Source organism: Equus quagga, chromosome 13, assembly GCF_021613505.1.
Source record: "Equus quagga isolate Etosha38 chromosome 13, UCLA_HA_Equagga_1.0, whole genome shotgun sequence".
Lineage (NCBI taxonomy): Eukaryota > Metazoa > Chordata > Mammalia > Perissodactyla > Equidae > Equus > Equus quagga.
The window spans coordinates 72,955,125-72,969,381 of NC_060279.1; the positions used below are offsets into that span (position 1 = coordinate 72,955,125).

Below are 14,257 nucleotides of genomic sequence, written 5' to 3' on the forward strand. Positions count from 1 at the left end.
TCTGCTGCAGCATTTGCCCATTGTTTTTGCTCCGTGCATCTGTGCTCTCTTCTGACCACGCCCTGGTTTTCCTCTGGGGAACGCCCCCACCCCAACTCCTACTACACGGGCTGTAAGTGGAGTTGACCCACCCCCAGCTCAGTCCTGGGCATGTGACACAGGTCTGGTCCATCAAAGTGGGAAGATGGTTCCATTTTGAGTGGTTGCCAGTGTTCTCACCTTCTCCTGTGGGGTGTCATCTAAATACCAGCTGAACCTGGCCTCTGGAGAGTCGTCCCCCATGGTGACCCTGAGTATGACATCTTCGCTGGCATTCACTGGCCCACAGTTCTTGTCACAGCTGAGAGGGAGACAGAGAACAGAGTGAGGAGGCTCACTCAGGCATCGTGGCCACCTGCCTGGTCTTCTGTCCGCTTCTTCTCTAGTCCTTTGAGAAGGTTGGAAAGGGCCTTTTTTCAAGTGAAAGTTGGAATAAAAGCAACCCCTGTCCCAGCCAAAATCGGGACATAGCCTTGGTCATGAAGATGGACTGATTAGTGCCTGATCGAATCTCCCTTCGTTCGCTGCGCAGGACAACCATGTGGAAATGCAGGAGGCCGAGACAGGACCCTGGGCTCGAATCCCGTCCCTGCCCCTTATGAATGGCCACCTGGCGCAAGTTACTTGAACTCTCTGAGCCTGTTTCCTCACCTGCAAAGTGAGGGGATAAGAGCTGACAACGTGTCTGATTCTTTCTAGTTCTAATAATAATAGGTGAATGCTGTGATTTACAGCATGCATGCCACAATTTATAAATGACTTCCGTTGCTACCAGCTTATTCACTGCTTACTGCAACCCTGTGAGTGTCGTGTCAGAATCCCCGTATCACAGACAGCAAACAGGCTCATGGAGCTTACGTGACTTGTGCCAGTTACGCCGCTCTCCAGTGGGGGCATGGAACACGAACCAACCTGTCTTGATCCGAGTCCCGGGCCTTCTCTATAACATCGTCCTCCCTCCCTCGAGCCAATAAGAGATCACTTTGGCTCCTGCTATGTGGCCAATCCATCCCCAAGTCCTTTCAGTTTTAACTTTATAACAGCTCTCGAATCTCCCTACTTCTGTCTTCAGGTCTATCCTAGTAAAGTGTGCCGGACATCCTCCATTTGCCCCTGCAGCCCACTCTCCATCAACTCTTTGTGGCTGTGTGCACCAAGAGACTGATGCTACAGACCGTGTCACCCAAGCTACCGCACCCTCTGGCTTCTGGTCGGGCCAGCCAATGGCAAGCACTGTTTGGGGACTGGAGAGTGAGAGGAGAGAGGCCGGAGTATTTATTCACCACCTCCCCTGCTCCTTACCTGATGCGCTGCAGTTGGCAGAGGTTGTGTTCCTCTAGTCAAGACCACAGCTCCTATTGGGGGGCTTCTCTCCCACAGCTGCAGCTACCAGGGGGCTCCAGGAACGCTGTCTCTGCTCTTACCTCTGCAGTCCTAAGAGGGATGGTAGCTTCCCCCTGTTGTCATCCTGCATCGTCATCCCTGGTTTGTTTCCTTATCCCTGCCCACATCTGAAAATAGACGCTTTATCCTGCTGTCATCAATTCCAGTCTGAGTGAGCCATCTGCCCCCTGCAGGGACCTGGCTGATAGACCAAGCTACCTGAGCTCACCTTGATTCCTGCAGGAGCCTAAGCAATCTCCTGAGCTCTCTCTTGCCCTCCTCCAGCCCGTTCTCTACCCTGCTACAGAGCATTTGAAGCAAGACGTGATCACGTTCCCAGCCCGCTTGAAACACTTGGATGGCTTTCCTGAACTCTTAGGATAAAGACCAAACTCCTGTCTTTGATATGACCTGCAAGGCCCTGCTGGAGCCAGACCCTGCCTACTCTTCCAATTTCTTCTTGCCCCTCTCTTGCTCCATGCTCTAGCCACACCATCCTCTTTCACTTCTAGATTATTCTACGCTCTCTCCCTTTGCCATTCTGTCCTCTCTCCAGCCCCCTTTTCCTGTCCAAGTTAGTTCCTCTTCCCTCTTCACATCTCTGCTGAGGAAAGCCTTTCTTGACCCCAAGTCAGGGAAGCTGTAAAAGTGTTCTCTTCCGTCATTCGTTTGTGCAGATCATCACTGACCACCAGGCAGTAACCCCTGTGAGAAGTGAGACTGGGTCTGGTCTTGCCCTCCCCTGAAAGCCCTGCCCCTAGGTCAGTGCCACTGGCTCTCAGTAGATGTTGGCCGAATGATGAATGAATGGTGACACTGCAGGAGTTTGCTCTTGCGCCCCACCTGACTCGAGGCCTGAGTTTCACGGGGGCAGACACATAGAGGCACTGCTCGTTCCATTTCTCCAGTTCCTGGCCTCTCCAGACAGCCAGATGCAGGGTGACAGCAGAGTCGGGCGGCGGCAGGCAGGACGGCGGAACCACCAACTCCCTCTGGTCTGTGCGGAGCAGCTTATTCTCAGCGCAGTCGCTCCACTGAGCCCAGCAACGCCCTGAGGAAGAGAGATGGGCAAGCACTGTTATCCATCCTGGAAATCTGAGCTTGACACATGTGGCTACCTCTGATTTGGGGTTTTTAGAAGGAAAGGGTCATGGGAAAAGAAAATTGGCTCCAAATAGAGATTTTGATTTTTAAAAAATTTCACTTGCAGGTTGCAGGAATGGTGCTGCAGAAGGATGCCCCTGGGACAATGACCTCCTCTGAGCAAACCTGCAGGACGTGTCGGCTTGTTTTGCATCAGTGACTTGCACTGACGAACACACAGGCACACAGCAGGAGAGGGGCCAGGAGGATCTACAGCCCCACCTGCGAGAGCGTCTGGGGCAGCTCCTTGTCCCTCGTGTAATTGTCACCCCACATGGAAGCGATTGTCCACAGCTGTATGTCCCCGTGGGGTACATGGGGACCTGAGGGTCTGTACCTGCAAGGCTGTATGTCGTCTCCCGCCTTATGATATCAGCTGGGTAAGTCTTCTCCCATCACCCCCCATATGACAGTCATTCACAGGACATGTCCAGGGGTCAGGTCATCAGCCCAGTCACCTAAACTCTGTATTTGTGTCCTCTACTAATTCAGATGACAGGAACTAATATTCGGTAGGATGTTCTGACCACTTAGCAATTAATATCAAAAGCCTTCAAGTTTTACGTGACTTTTGACCCAGTTGTTCCATTTCTAGAAATTTACTTATGAAAGTAACCACAGATGCAAATAAAGATTGAACTATAAAGCTGTGTGTTTATAAAGGCAAATAATTTGAAACAAATGTCCAAAAAGAGGGCACTGGTGAGTAAATGATCATACATGAAGTGTATCCTGCAGTGACTATGAAAATCGAGATGGAAAAGAAGATACCATGACACTAAAATATTAATATATCCATGCATGATATATTGTTCGACGACAAAGAAGGTAACGAAAGCAATAGGTGCGGTATGAATGACTTTCGTTTTATTTCTAAAACGATGTGTGTGTGGCTAGGATATACCTCTAAGAAAAGGAGGACAACCATTTCGAAAAAATGAGCACTAGTCCTGCCATCTTAGTTTGTCAGAAAACGCCTCATCCCTTCCTCCTTCTAGACTCTTCCTGGAGGTGAACCAAGGGCATAGAGGTGGGAGGGATCCATCCAAGAGGGGAGGAGTATTTTATCACTGACACTGTTTGGGTGATGATAAAAAAGCAGACTGACTTTTAGGCTCGACTTGTTGTTCTTAACTCTCTACAGATAACGCATCTCCTTGTCCCCGGCCTTCAGGGCCACCCCACCTTGGTTTGCCCCTGCTTCACCCTCCCCCTATTTCCATGGAATTTGTAATCTCTGGCACACACAAGGTACATACAATGTCAGGCATGACTAATGCCAGTGTGAAGGTTAAGGAAAAGAACAGTATCCATCACTTTGTGGTGACAAAGGAGAGTTCCAGAGTTCTAAGGTCACCTACCACATGACCACTGGAAGCGTAAATCCTGGTCACTGTCCGGCCAGCCCAGAGTCACAGTCGTGAAAGGATCCACGTACCGCCCAGGTTCCACATATACCTCCACATCCTCTTTATGTCTCTGCAGAAAAAGCAGCTGGCTGGTGAGACACCCTCCACAGTTGGCACCCCACCCACTGCCCCAGAGTGATCTGTGCCAAGGGTGGCCACAGTGCAAGGCGTGGAATGGAGACAGACCCTGTCTGATACACCTGGCTCCCCTCACGGGATGAATCACTGGGTAAATAATTTAGTCCAAGTGTGGGCTCAGTGCTAAGGTTCACCACGTGTTCAGCTGTATTAACAGAGCCTGCTCTGGGCCGGGCCCTGTGCTGGATGCCTAGAGACACAGGAATAGAGACCCAGCCCCTGCCCTTAAGTTTGCTAGGGCAGACAGACAAGGAAACCAATGATTCAAACACACAGTGCTAACTGCTACAACAGAGGGGCTCAGGGGTTGAGAAGTGGAAGAGGGAGGCAATAGGTTAAGATCTTCTGTTCTCCCGAGGGTTTGCTAGTGTCTGAATCCTGGGGTTGCTGTGGATCAAATGAGAGGAACTAGTGACATGTTTCCCCTTCTGTCTGGCACAGAGCTGCTACCTCTGCAAAGCAGACAGCCCATGTCAGGGCAAGCTTCCCCAGAGGATGGGACCCAGAGCGTTCAAGAAGGAGGAGGAGTGAGGGTGAGTTGGGCAACCATGGAGAGAGTGTGGATTCTAGGAAGAGGGATCGGTGGGAGTACACTGTGCTCCTGGAGTCAATTCTGGTAGGATCTGTTAAACTGCTCAGGCTCAGAGGCCTTGGCCTTGAATAATAGGAAGTTACAGCAGAATTCAGCCCTGAGTGGTCTCCCATGGCCTGATAATAAAACCCAAGTCCTCTTGCCTTCACACCTGAGACTCCATGTTGTCTGGCCTCTGTCTATCACTCTGTAATCTCCTACATCCTCCCCTTTCCCCCACAGGCATCAGAGCCTTCTCAACTACACACCAAGAAAGCTCTTGTTCTGCTTTCCAGCGAGGCTGATTGATTGCCTTATCTTCAGGTCTCCACTTAAATCTTGTCACCTCTGAAGAGGTCTTGTCTGATCACATTTGCTAAACCACCTTCTGTTAGTTGCTGTCACTGCAGTCTATTGGTTTTGGTTAGACACGTCACAATTCCTAATTATATGCTAGTTTGTTTGCTAGTCTCACCCACAAAGCTTCACGGAGCTTTGGGCCACATCTGTTTATTCACCATTGCATCCCCAGCCCCTAATACCAAGCCTTGAACACTACAGATGCACAATAAGTCTTTGTTATTGGATAAATGCATGCATGAGCAATGTCAACAGCAAGGAAGCAAAGACTTAGTCTTGCATAAAAACTAAAGAACCTGGGCCTGTTTTCTAATAGAAGCATTGACAGCTATAAATTTCACTCTAAGCATTGCCTTAGCTGCATCCCACAAATTTGGATAGATTGTATTGTCATTATCACTTAAGAAGTATTTTTTAAATTTCCCTTGTGATTTTTTTCTTTGACCCATTAGATTTTTTTTGAAGTGTGCTATTTAGTTGCCAAGATCTCTAAAGGATATCTACATATCACAGATAATTTATTATTGATTTATAACATAATGCTGTTGTGGTTACTGAACATGCTTTGTTTGATTTCAGTCCTTCTGGGTCTCTGCTATTAGCACCAAGAAGCCCGAACTCAAATCTAGAACAGAATGCTTGGACATCTTTTTCTTGTGAGGTTAAGTGTTTAAAAAAATACAGTTGGTCCTCGACTTACAATTTTTGGAATTTACGATGGTGCAAAAAGCAGTACACGTTCCGTAGAAACCATGCTTTAAGCTTTGAATTTTGATCTTTTCCCAGCCTAGCAATATGCAGTATGATACTCTCTCGTGATGCTGGGCAATGGCAGCGAGCCGCCAGCTCCCCCTCAGCCACGTGATCATGAGGGTAAAGAACCAATACACGTGCAACCATTCTGCACCCACACAACCATTCTGTTTTTCACTTTCAGTACAGTATTCAATAAATTACATGAGATATTCAACACATCATATTAATACTACATTATTACATATTATTACATTATTATAAAATAGGCTTTCTGTTAGATGATTTTGCCCAACTGTAGGCTAATGTAAGTGTTCTGAGCACGTTTACGGTAGGCTGGGCCAAGCAACGATGTTCAGTAGGCTGGGTGTATTAAATGCATTTTCTTTTTTTTTTTTTTTTTTTTTAAAGATTTTTTATTTTTTCCTTTTTCTCCCCAAAGCCCCCTGGTACATAGTTGTGTATTCTTCGTTGTGGGTTCTTCTAGTTGTGGCATGTGGGACGCTGCCTCAGCGTGGTCTGACGAGCAGTGCCATGTCCGCGCCCAGGATTCGAACCAACGGAACACTGGGCCGCCTGCAGCGGAGCGCGCGAACCCAACCACTCAGCCACGGGGCCAGCCCCTAAATGCATTTTCAACTCATGATATTTTCAACTTGCGATGGGTTTCTCCAGACATAACCCTATTGTAAATCAAGAAAGATCTATACTCACATTCTTTTCCACAGCCTTTGTTCCAGCTGGTTCTTGGAGACTGGAAGGAGCTGTGAACAGAGTGGGAATGGCTGTCAAACTTTGGTGGTGTTTACAAGGTTGCCAAAGGGCAGAGTCAGAGGGTATGCTGAGGATGCCCCGGGAGTATCTGCCTGTCTTTGGGAATGTTTCAGGGGAACATAGAAAACATTCGGGTCACAGGAAATGGGTCAAAACCAAAACCATCGTATTCACCACTAGGCTAAAGATGCCTGTTAGGTAGGTAAAAAAGAGCCAGGCAGCCGCCAAGGCAAATAATACACAAGATTTAGGGTCAGACATGCAGCTGTATGCATTACTGCTTGCTTACCAGTTGAGGGGGTGAGTGTGGAGCCCTGATTTGTAGCATTTGCTGATTTCCTTGGTGGAAATGTTGCTACCAACGTAGATTTCTAGCTACCAAGCTGACCTCACTGAATGTGGAGTGAGAAGAGGTGGGCACAACCAGCCCTGGCAGGGTGGTAGGAGCCAGCCAGCACACCATGGTTGTTTCTAGATCCTTTCATTGGCTTCCTACTGGCTGTGTGAACCTGGGAAAGTTAGTTATTCTTTCTGAGTCTTAGGTTCCTCATCCATAAGGCAGTCCCTATTTCTCAAGGCTCCAGGAGGAGGAAATACTGTACTGTACATATCATTGCTGTGTAATCTATACATCTGTACAGAATGTTAGTGTGCCAAGTTAAAAAGATGGACAACCTACTCTCAACTGATATGCTCTGAAGATATTGAAATGCGAATGTGATTAATGTCTACTTAAAGAGTGATGATTAAGATAGAAACGTAGGGTTATTCCATGTGACTCACCAGGCCCCAGTGCATTGGCTATTTTAAGATCTGGATACTACTGATGTTTAAAAACTTCTCTCCTGGTGAATGCTCATTCTCACAACTAAAACTTTGAAGGTCTATAAAATTATGCAAAACAAAGCTAAGATGCCAGACACGGAGGCCTTTCTTAACCTGAAGAAGGAAGATGGTGCAACACGCCCAGATGAAGAAATCAAGAGAAACAGTGGCTACCTGATCCTGCCGTGAATAGCGGAGTTACTTTTGAAAAGCCAATTTATCTGTCTAGGCCTCAAATTCCCGACATGGAAAGGAAGGGCTGCAGACAGTAGAATGGACATCTGATGGTTTTCTTCCCCTGTCCAGGCATCCATGCCCCCTTCTTTTGATAGCAGCACCTACAGGTGATGCTGTCACTGGGTAGCTTTCCCTCCCCACTCTCAGTCCTCGTTTTGGGTGAAGCTGACCCTACATCATGTTCCGGGGTTGACTTGTGATCCTGGTCTGCCCAAACTGAGTACCGCTTCTCCCTGGTCTCAGCAGCAGGTCCAGGAGAGAACATGAACCGAGCTTGGACCAGTAAAAGGCAGCCTCAAGACTTTTGCTGGAAATATCAACAAAGAGGTGCTCTTTCTCCTCTGGGGTTGAGGACTGCAGTCTGGGGCCATCGTTCTATCTCTTGGGAAGAAGGAAGCAGAATGAAGCCAACATAGAACCGAGAGATGGAGAGGGGCAGCTTTCTGAAGACATTGAGTCTCCGGATACAGCAGTACCTAAACCCTGGACTTTTCATTTTCTGAGTTGATAAAATTTCCTTTTGACTTGAGCCAGTTTGAACTGCTTTTCTGTCCCGTGCTGCTCGAAGAGTCCTGGTAAATACATCCAAGGCAAACTTTGAGACTGTTGGCTCAGTTACTGTTGGCTGCCTACCAACAGCCAATACCTTGCCCTTCCTCTTGGCTATCAGAATACACCTTCTCCCACAAAGCCTGAAAATGCTGGGTACCTGCTTTCCAGCATCCCTTACAGCTGGGGCACCTGACCCTGGCTGATGACATCTGAGGGGAAGATTGCTGAGGACTAGTGGGAAAGATTTTCCCCCTAATAAAAAAAGGTGCACAGGAGGAAATGGGCTTCTGCTGCTGCCAAATAATGCTGGGTTGACATGTGATGTCTGGAACTGCAGCAACCAGTTTGATTGCATGAGATGCAAACCTAAGGACAAAGCAAAGACTCTGAGGATGGGACAGCAGAGCAACAGACTGAGCCTGGGTCCTTGCTGGTGACACTGAGCCACTGAACCAACCCTGGAACTACTTATCTAACTAACTTCTTAGTATGCGAGATAATAAGACGAACTTAAAGCCACTTATGTTGGGCTTTCTGTTACTTGCAGCCTAAAGCATCGTAACTAATACAAACTCTTTTGTCTGAGAATTCTGTATCAATGGTTGAATGTTTTACTGCATACATCCTTGCATTTTTAGAGTAACCAGAGAATTCTTAACATCTGTAGAACAAGATAAGTGTCCAGAGCTCTGTTTTGAGGGGCACCTCACTAGACCCCAAGCAAGTGCAATGCCCTAGACTCCTGGTCACAAGTTTTATCCCCCCTTGCACGCATCCTTGCCTGTGACAGTGATGCTTCCGATTTCCAAACTCAAGTTTGAGAGGGCATTCCTCACCAGCACGGTGACCAGAAAGGTGCCTGCAATGCAAAAGGTGGAGAATGATGGGTGTTGTAATGAACTGTTTAACTTGTGCAGCACCAACTCTTCCAGCTTGTGCTTCTCGGTCCCCTTATGGCAGCATCTGATTTTGCATCCTCTGAGCATCTAATGAACACCTGTTGTGTGGCAGGCATGGCGCAAGGCTCTGGGGACACAGAGAAGGAAGAAACATGGTCCTTGTCCTCAGGGCCCTAAGATCTAGTAGATATGGAGGACACTGAGTGCCAAACCAGGGTAGAGGCAGCACGGGGGCATTGTGGGCACGGGGTGGGGCGGTCACTTCAACCTCAGGGGAGGAGGAAATGGTTCCTGGGGTGGGGCGGGAGCTGGAGGTAAAGCTCAAAGGATGAGTCGTGCTCATGAGTCAGATTAGAGAGGGGCTTACAGCAGAGGGGAAGATGAGACAGGATTTTAAAAGGGTCGGGAGAGGGGCCAGGGGAGAGAAGGATTTGTAAGAAGGTATGGAGAGAGCTGCTAAGACATGTGTATCCCGCCCCTCCTGCCTCATGGGGAAGGGGTGACGGGTGCTACCTTCCTCTCTTCTCTAGCCTAGAAAGATGGATTCTTTGAGGTTGGGGACCCCCATGGACAGGTGCCTTACTCATGCACTTGAAGGAATGGTCTGTGACCCATGAGCTGGGGCAGGGTGGAGGGTGGGCAGTGGAGGGGTGGATGGATTAAAGGGCGGCATTTCTACTTTTGGGAAGTAACTATGGTCAGCTGGTAGCAGCCAAGGAACGGATAAGAATTTTCTATGGACCAGATGTTTTCCTTGGGGAGAGGGGGTGCTGACGCGGGTAGAGAGAGTGACCCTGTTGGTGACCCGGGAGAAGCAGCAGCTGGGCGGATGTGGCCAGCTGAAGAAGAGGCATCACCCCATCCTGGGAGCTGGGGTCCCGGGGGCCAGCAGGGGCCCTCAGGAGCCCTTAGACGCTCCTACAAGAGGCAGCTGCAAACATCTGCTGGGCCCCGAGAGCAAGGCCAGCCAGGACTGGGCCAGGCCACCAGGTGAGAGGCTTCCTGTCCGACCTGGCTCCCTTTCCTTCCTCCTTACCCCCTTCATCCCTGGAGTCATCCAAATCTGTTTTTCTTGTGAGAAGACTGTTCATTATCTAAGAGTGAGCCAAAAAATCACAAGGTGTGCAGAGATTTTATCCATTATCCCCTCCTGAGTAGCTTTTATAGGAGACCCAAAATGATTGCATTTGAATTATAGCCTATGTATTGTGTGTATTTTCCATTGTCGTTCCATTTCATTTCTAGATTCTTCCTGTTCCAAGCTGGACCCTTGGTAACTGGCAAAGTTGCCGCATTTTTCTTCTTGAATGTATTGTCCTTTCTGCTCTCTCTTTTGCTACATCCCTTGCTGAGGGCATGGTAGCCCCGCACCTGTTCCACATTAGCCCCTTTCTTGCTCATCTCTGAGATCCAGGGCTGGGGACCCTGGGGGCAGAATCCTGGGTGGGCTGGAGACTCTGTAACCCTCACCACATTCCTGCCTGCTGACCTCACCATACTGCCCTCAAGAATTCTCTGTTCTCTCCAGATTAGGTGCAAGTGTCTGCTGTGGCCTCCTCCCCCTGGCTGGTGCCAGCCAGTCTGCTGCCCTGTCTCTGTTCCAGCCAGCATCACAACACTTCCCCTCTCTCCCACCCTTCAGTTATTATCTCCTCTCCTCCCAGGAGACTGGAGGCGATTGGATTGCAGTTTCCCAAACCCCACTCTCCTCTAGAAATGATGGAAGAAATCTGAATACTCCTGCTCTCTTCCAGGGGATCTCAATGTGGGGGCGGGGGGGGGATCATTTTACTCCCCAGGGAACAATTGGCAAAGTCTGGAGACATTTTTAGTTGTCACGACTTAGGGGGCGGGTGCTACTGGCATCTAGTGGGCAGAAGCCAGGGATGCTGCTAGACATCCTAAAGCACGCAGGACAGCCCCTCAAAACAAAGAATTATCCAGTCCCAAATGTCAGAAGCGCCAAAGTTGAGAACCCCTGTGACTGTAAACTCCCTGAGGGCGGATAATATCTGTCTCTTCTTTATTTTGTGACCCAGGCTGGGTGCTGTCAACCATGTTTGTGTCCAGGACACACTGAAAACTGGCTGGCAGGACCCTGGACACCAAATCAGGAAGGGAAGAGGAGGTTTGGAAGGCAAGCCACCAAGCCTAAGTACCTTCCTGAGGAACTGCCACGTGGTAAATCCCAGACGGCCCCCCGAGGCTCTCTTCCTCCTGGGAGAAGGTTGCATTGAGTCCTGCCACCTCAAAGGTCAGCCCCTCTGGGATGCCATGAGCTACTGAGACGTTGACTAGTAGGTCCTGTCCAAGCTCTAAGAGGTCAGAAGCCCAGGAGGCCCGAAGCCCCAAAAGAGGCTCCATGAAGTGGACCGTGATGTTTCTGGAGGGTGCAGAGGTGATGATGCTGCTGGCGGCTTCGATCTCCAGGTGGTGGATCCCTGGGCCCATCCGTTGCTGCACTGCTCTTTCCAGGGTCAGATTGTGGGGGAGCGGGCCCCACCGCACGCTGGACTCAGCCAGGGTTGTGTTACCTGACAGCACAGTGTAAGTCACCTCTGTTCCTGGGAGGTCGGGAGGGGGTAAGAAACGTTTAAGAATGTCAGTAACAACCATGCAGTTGATTCTACTGAGATAGTTTAGACTCAAGCTCTGAAGTCAGATTCCTGATATAGACATGGATATGGTTACAGATATAAAGACATTCGTTTTCATAACTCTGTGTGGTCATGGATGATAACTAGACTTCTTGTGGTGATCATTTCACAATGTATACAAATACTGAATCATTATGTTGTACACTTGAAACTAATATAACATGTCAATTATATCTCAATTAAAAATAAATAAATAAAGACATATATAAGGATATACCGCACCCCCAAATATGATGGTGATTATTTCTGAGTATTGGATTAATGAGTGATTTCCCCTTTGGGGTCCTCTCTGCTCATCTAAATGTTCTAATTTATTTATACTATGCATGTGTTACTCATAAACTTAAAAGTTTGTAATAAAACTGTTAGAACATTTTGTTGACAGGGATATCCTTGGAGGGAGGAAGGCATCTCTTCCTTCCTTCAGATGCTGAAAAGGGAGCATCTCTGAGGGATGTGGCTGATTTTTATGTATGACGATTGGCCTTAAGTCTTGTCTTAAGCAGGAGCAGATGAGCCCATTTCCTTTCACCTCCGTGGCTGACTGCCTGAGACCCTGCCCAACAGGAGGGCGTAGCCTGTTCACGTTAAGGTGAGCCTTCCTTACAGTTTGGGGCTGGTTGTCCCAGCTGGATGCTAACTATTGTGGTTGACTCTTAAAATCTGATTTCAACCATCAAATTAGGATTTTTCCAATAGAACCCAAGCTAGTCTAGCTCTTGTTTGAGTGAGAAGGTGATGATGATGATGATGATGATGATGATGATGATAAAGACAATGATGATGATGATGATGTTGATGGTGATGATGATGTTGATGATAATATAAGCCCTCTGAGAGTAGGAACCTTGACTTTCATGTTTATTGCTACCTCCCCCTACACCTGGCAAAAAGTAGGCACTCAATTATATTTGTAGGATGAAAAAAAATGAGGAAGTTTGAAGTGAGATAAGTCTCCCCAGGTGCACATAGCACCCGCCTTCAGCCAACAAGCGCACCAGAACAGAAAGGAGCCCCAAGCACTGTGTTGAAAACCCCGTGATTTTCATCCATTAATTCACTGCTATAAGTGAGGCTCTAGGTGGTGTGAGGTCAGACTGAGTCATGTCCTCACCTCTGCAGCTCGGGTCACCTCCACAGCTCCGCGCCACACGGTTTACATCAATAGGCTTCCGTCCAGATCTCAAACTGGACCTGTGCCTTGAGGAAAGATGCTACCTTAGGTGAAGATGGGTCTTAGTTGGGAGGGTCTCTATTGAGAGAAGGGGTGATGTTTCAAATATTTAACAACTGGAACTTCCTGGGCACCAAGTAGGATGGATGGTCTGATAAATCAGCATAGACACTGTGACCAATCAGAATGGACACTGTGACCAATCAGAATGGGTGCTGTGACCAATCAGAACGGACACTGCAACCAATCAGAATGGACGTTGTGACCAGTGAGAAATGTTGCTACGACCAGTCAGAATAGGTGCCATGGCCAATCAGAATGAACACTTCGGCCAATCAAAATGGACATGATGACCAATCAGAATGGCCTCTGATACCAATCAGAAAAGAAACTGTGACCAACCAGACTGGACACCAGCCATAAGGGCTGCTGTGGGTACCAGTGTGAGCAGCTGAATCAGCCCTGACTGGGGGCAACATAATTGTGCCTCGCTAGTGAATGCTGGCTGCGCTGAGATGGGCTCAGACCCAGCTGGCAGCACTCCCAGTCCTATTGCAATTCTCCCAGTAGGGAGTGGCTCAGAAGTTCAATTCTTGCCATGGGATGATGGGCATGCCAAGAAGGGCCTTTGGAAGGCTGGGAGCTCTCACTAGCTCACCAGCCTTGTGACTTTGGGCAGATTTCTGAATCTTCCCTCCCTTTCTTCATTTGCAAAATGGAGATAAGAATAGTATGTACTGGGTGGGCTAGGAGACATAAAGTACTTAGACCCGTTCCTGGCAGACAGTAGGCACTAAATAAATGAATAGCTAAAAAACCAACTCAACAAGTGATTGCTGTCAGTAGTTATGAAAGCCTGGGAGTCGGATGAATAGATATGGGAGGTTGCCCTGCCTTGACCATCCACACACTCACCTCCATCGAGCACCACCTGAATCCACAGAGGGTCCCCGAAGGCGACCTGGCAGAGAAGGCTGGCTCCTGACTCAGACAGGCCAGAGCACCCAGTCACACTGAGCTTCTCCATCTTGTCCCACACTGTCACTTGCTTCTGGGCCGTCACGTGCCACTCGCTGGTGGTGCACTCAGCAAACACGGTGAAGTCCCCGGGGGCTGTGAACTGGTGGATCACATGGCTGGACAAACTGCCGGCGAAGGTCAGAAACGTTACCAGTGTCGGGGACACGCAAACACACGCATTTACAGGTGCGTGCACGCATGCACTCACCCACCTCACACCTCCCCTGCTCTGCAAAGATAAGAAGATGAAGGAAAAGATGCTACACAACTAAGCTCTCCGTATTTACAAAGTTACATCGAGATGCCCGGAATGGGTGAGAGAG

At 48.6% G+C, this 14,257-nt stretch overlaps 1 protein-coding gene across 1 annotated transcript in view; it reads right to left on the reverse strand.

The window, feature by feature from the left end:
* Positions 1–14,257, reverse strand: part of LOC124250049 (polycystic kidney disease protein 1-like 2) — a 96,943-nt gene that overhangs the window by 59,723 nt on the left and 22,963 nt on the right. The window contains exons 6-12 of the mRNA XM_046681765.1: positions 13,830–14,059; positions 11,243–11,647; positions 8,966–9,043; positions 6,511–6,560; positions 3,927–4,044; positions 2,266–2,473; positions 220–340 (exon numbers count right to left, since the gene is read on the reverse strand). Coding sequence (XP_046537721.1) covers positions 220–340; positions 2,266–2,473; positions 3,927–4,044; positions 6,511–6,560; positions 8,966–9,043; positions 11,243–11,647; positions 13,830–14,059 — 1,210 coding nt within the window. The remainder of the gene's footprint in view (positions 1–219; positions 341–2,265; positions 2,474–3,926; positions 4,045–6,510; positions 6,561–8,965; positions 9,044–11,242; positions 11,648–13,829; positions 14,060–14,257) is intronic.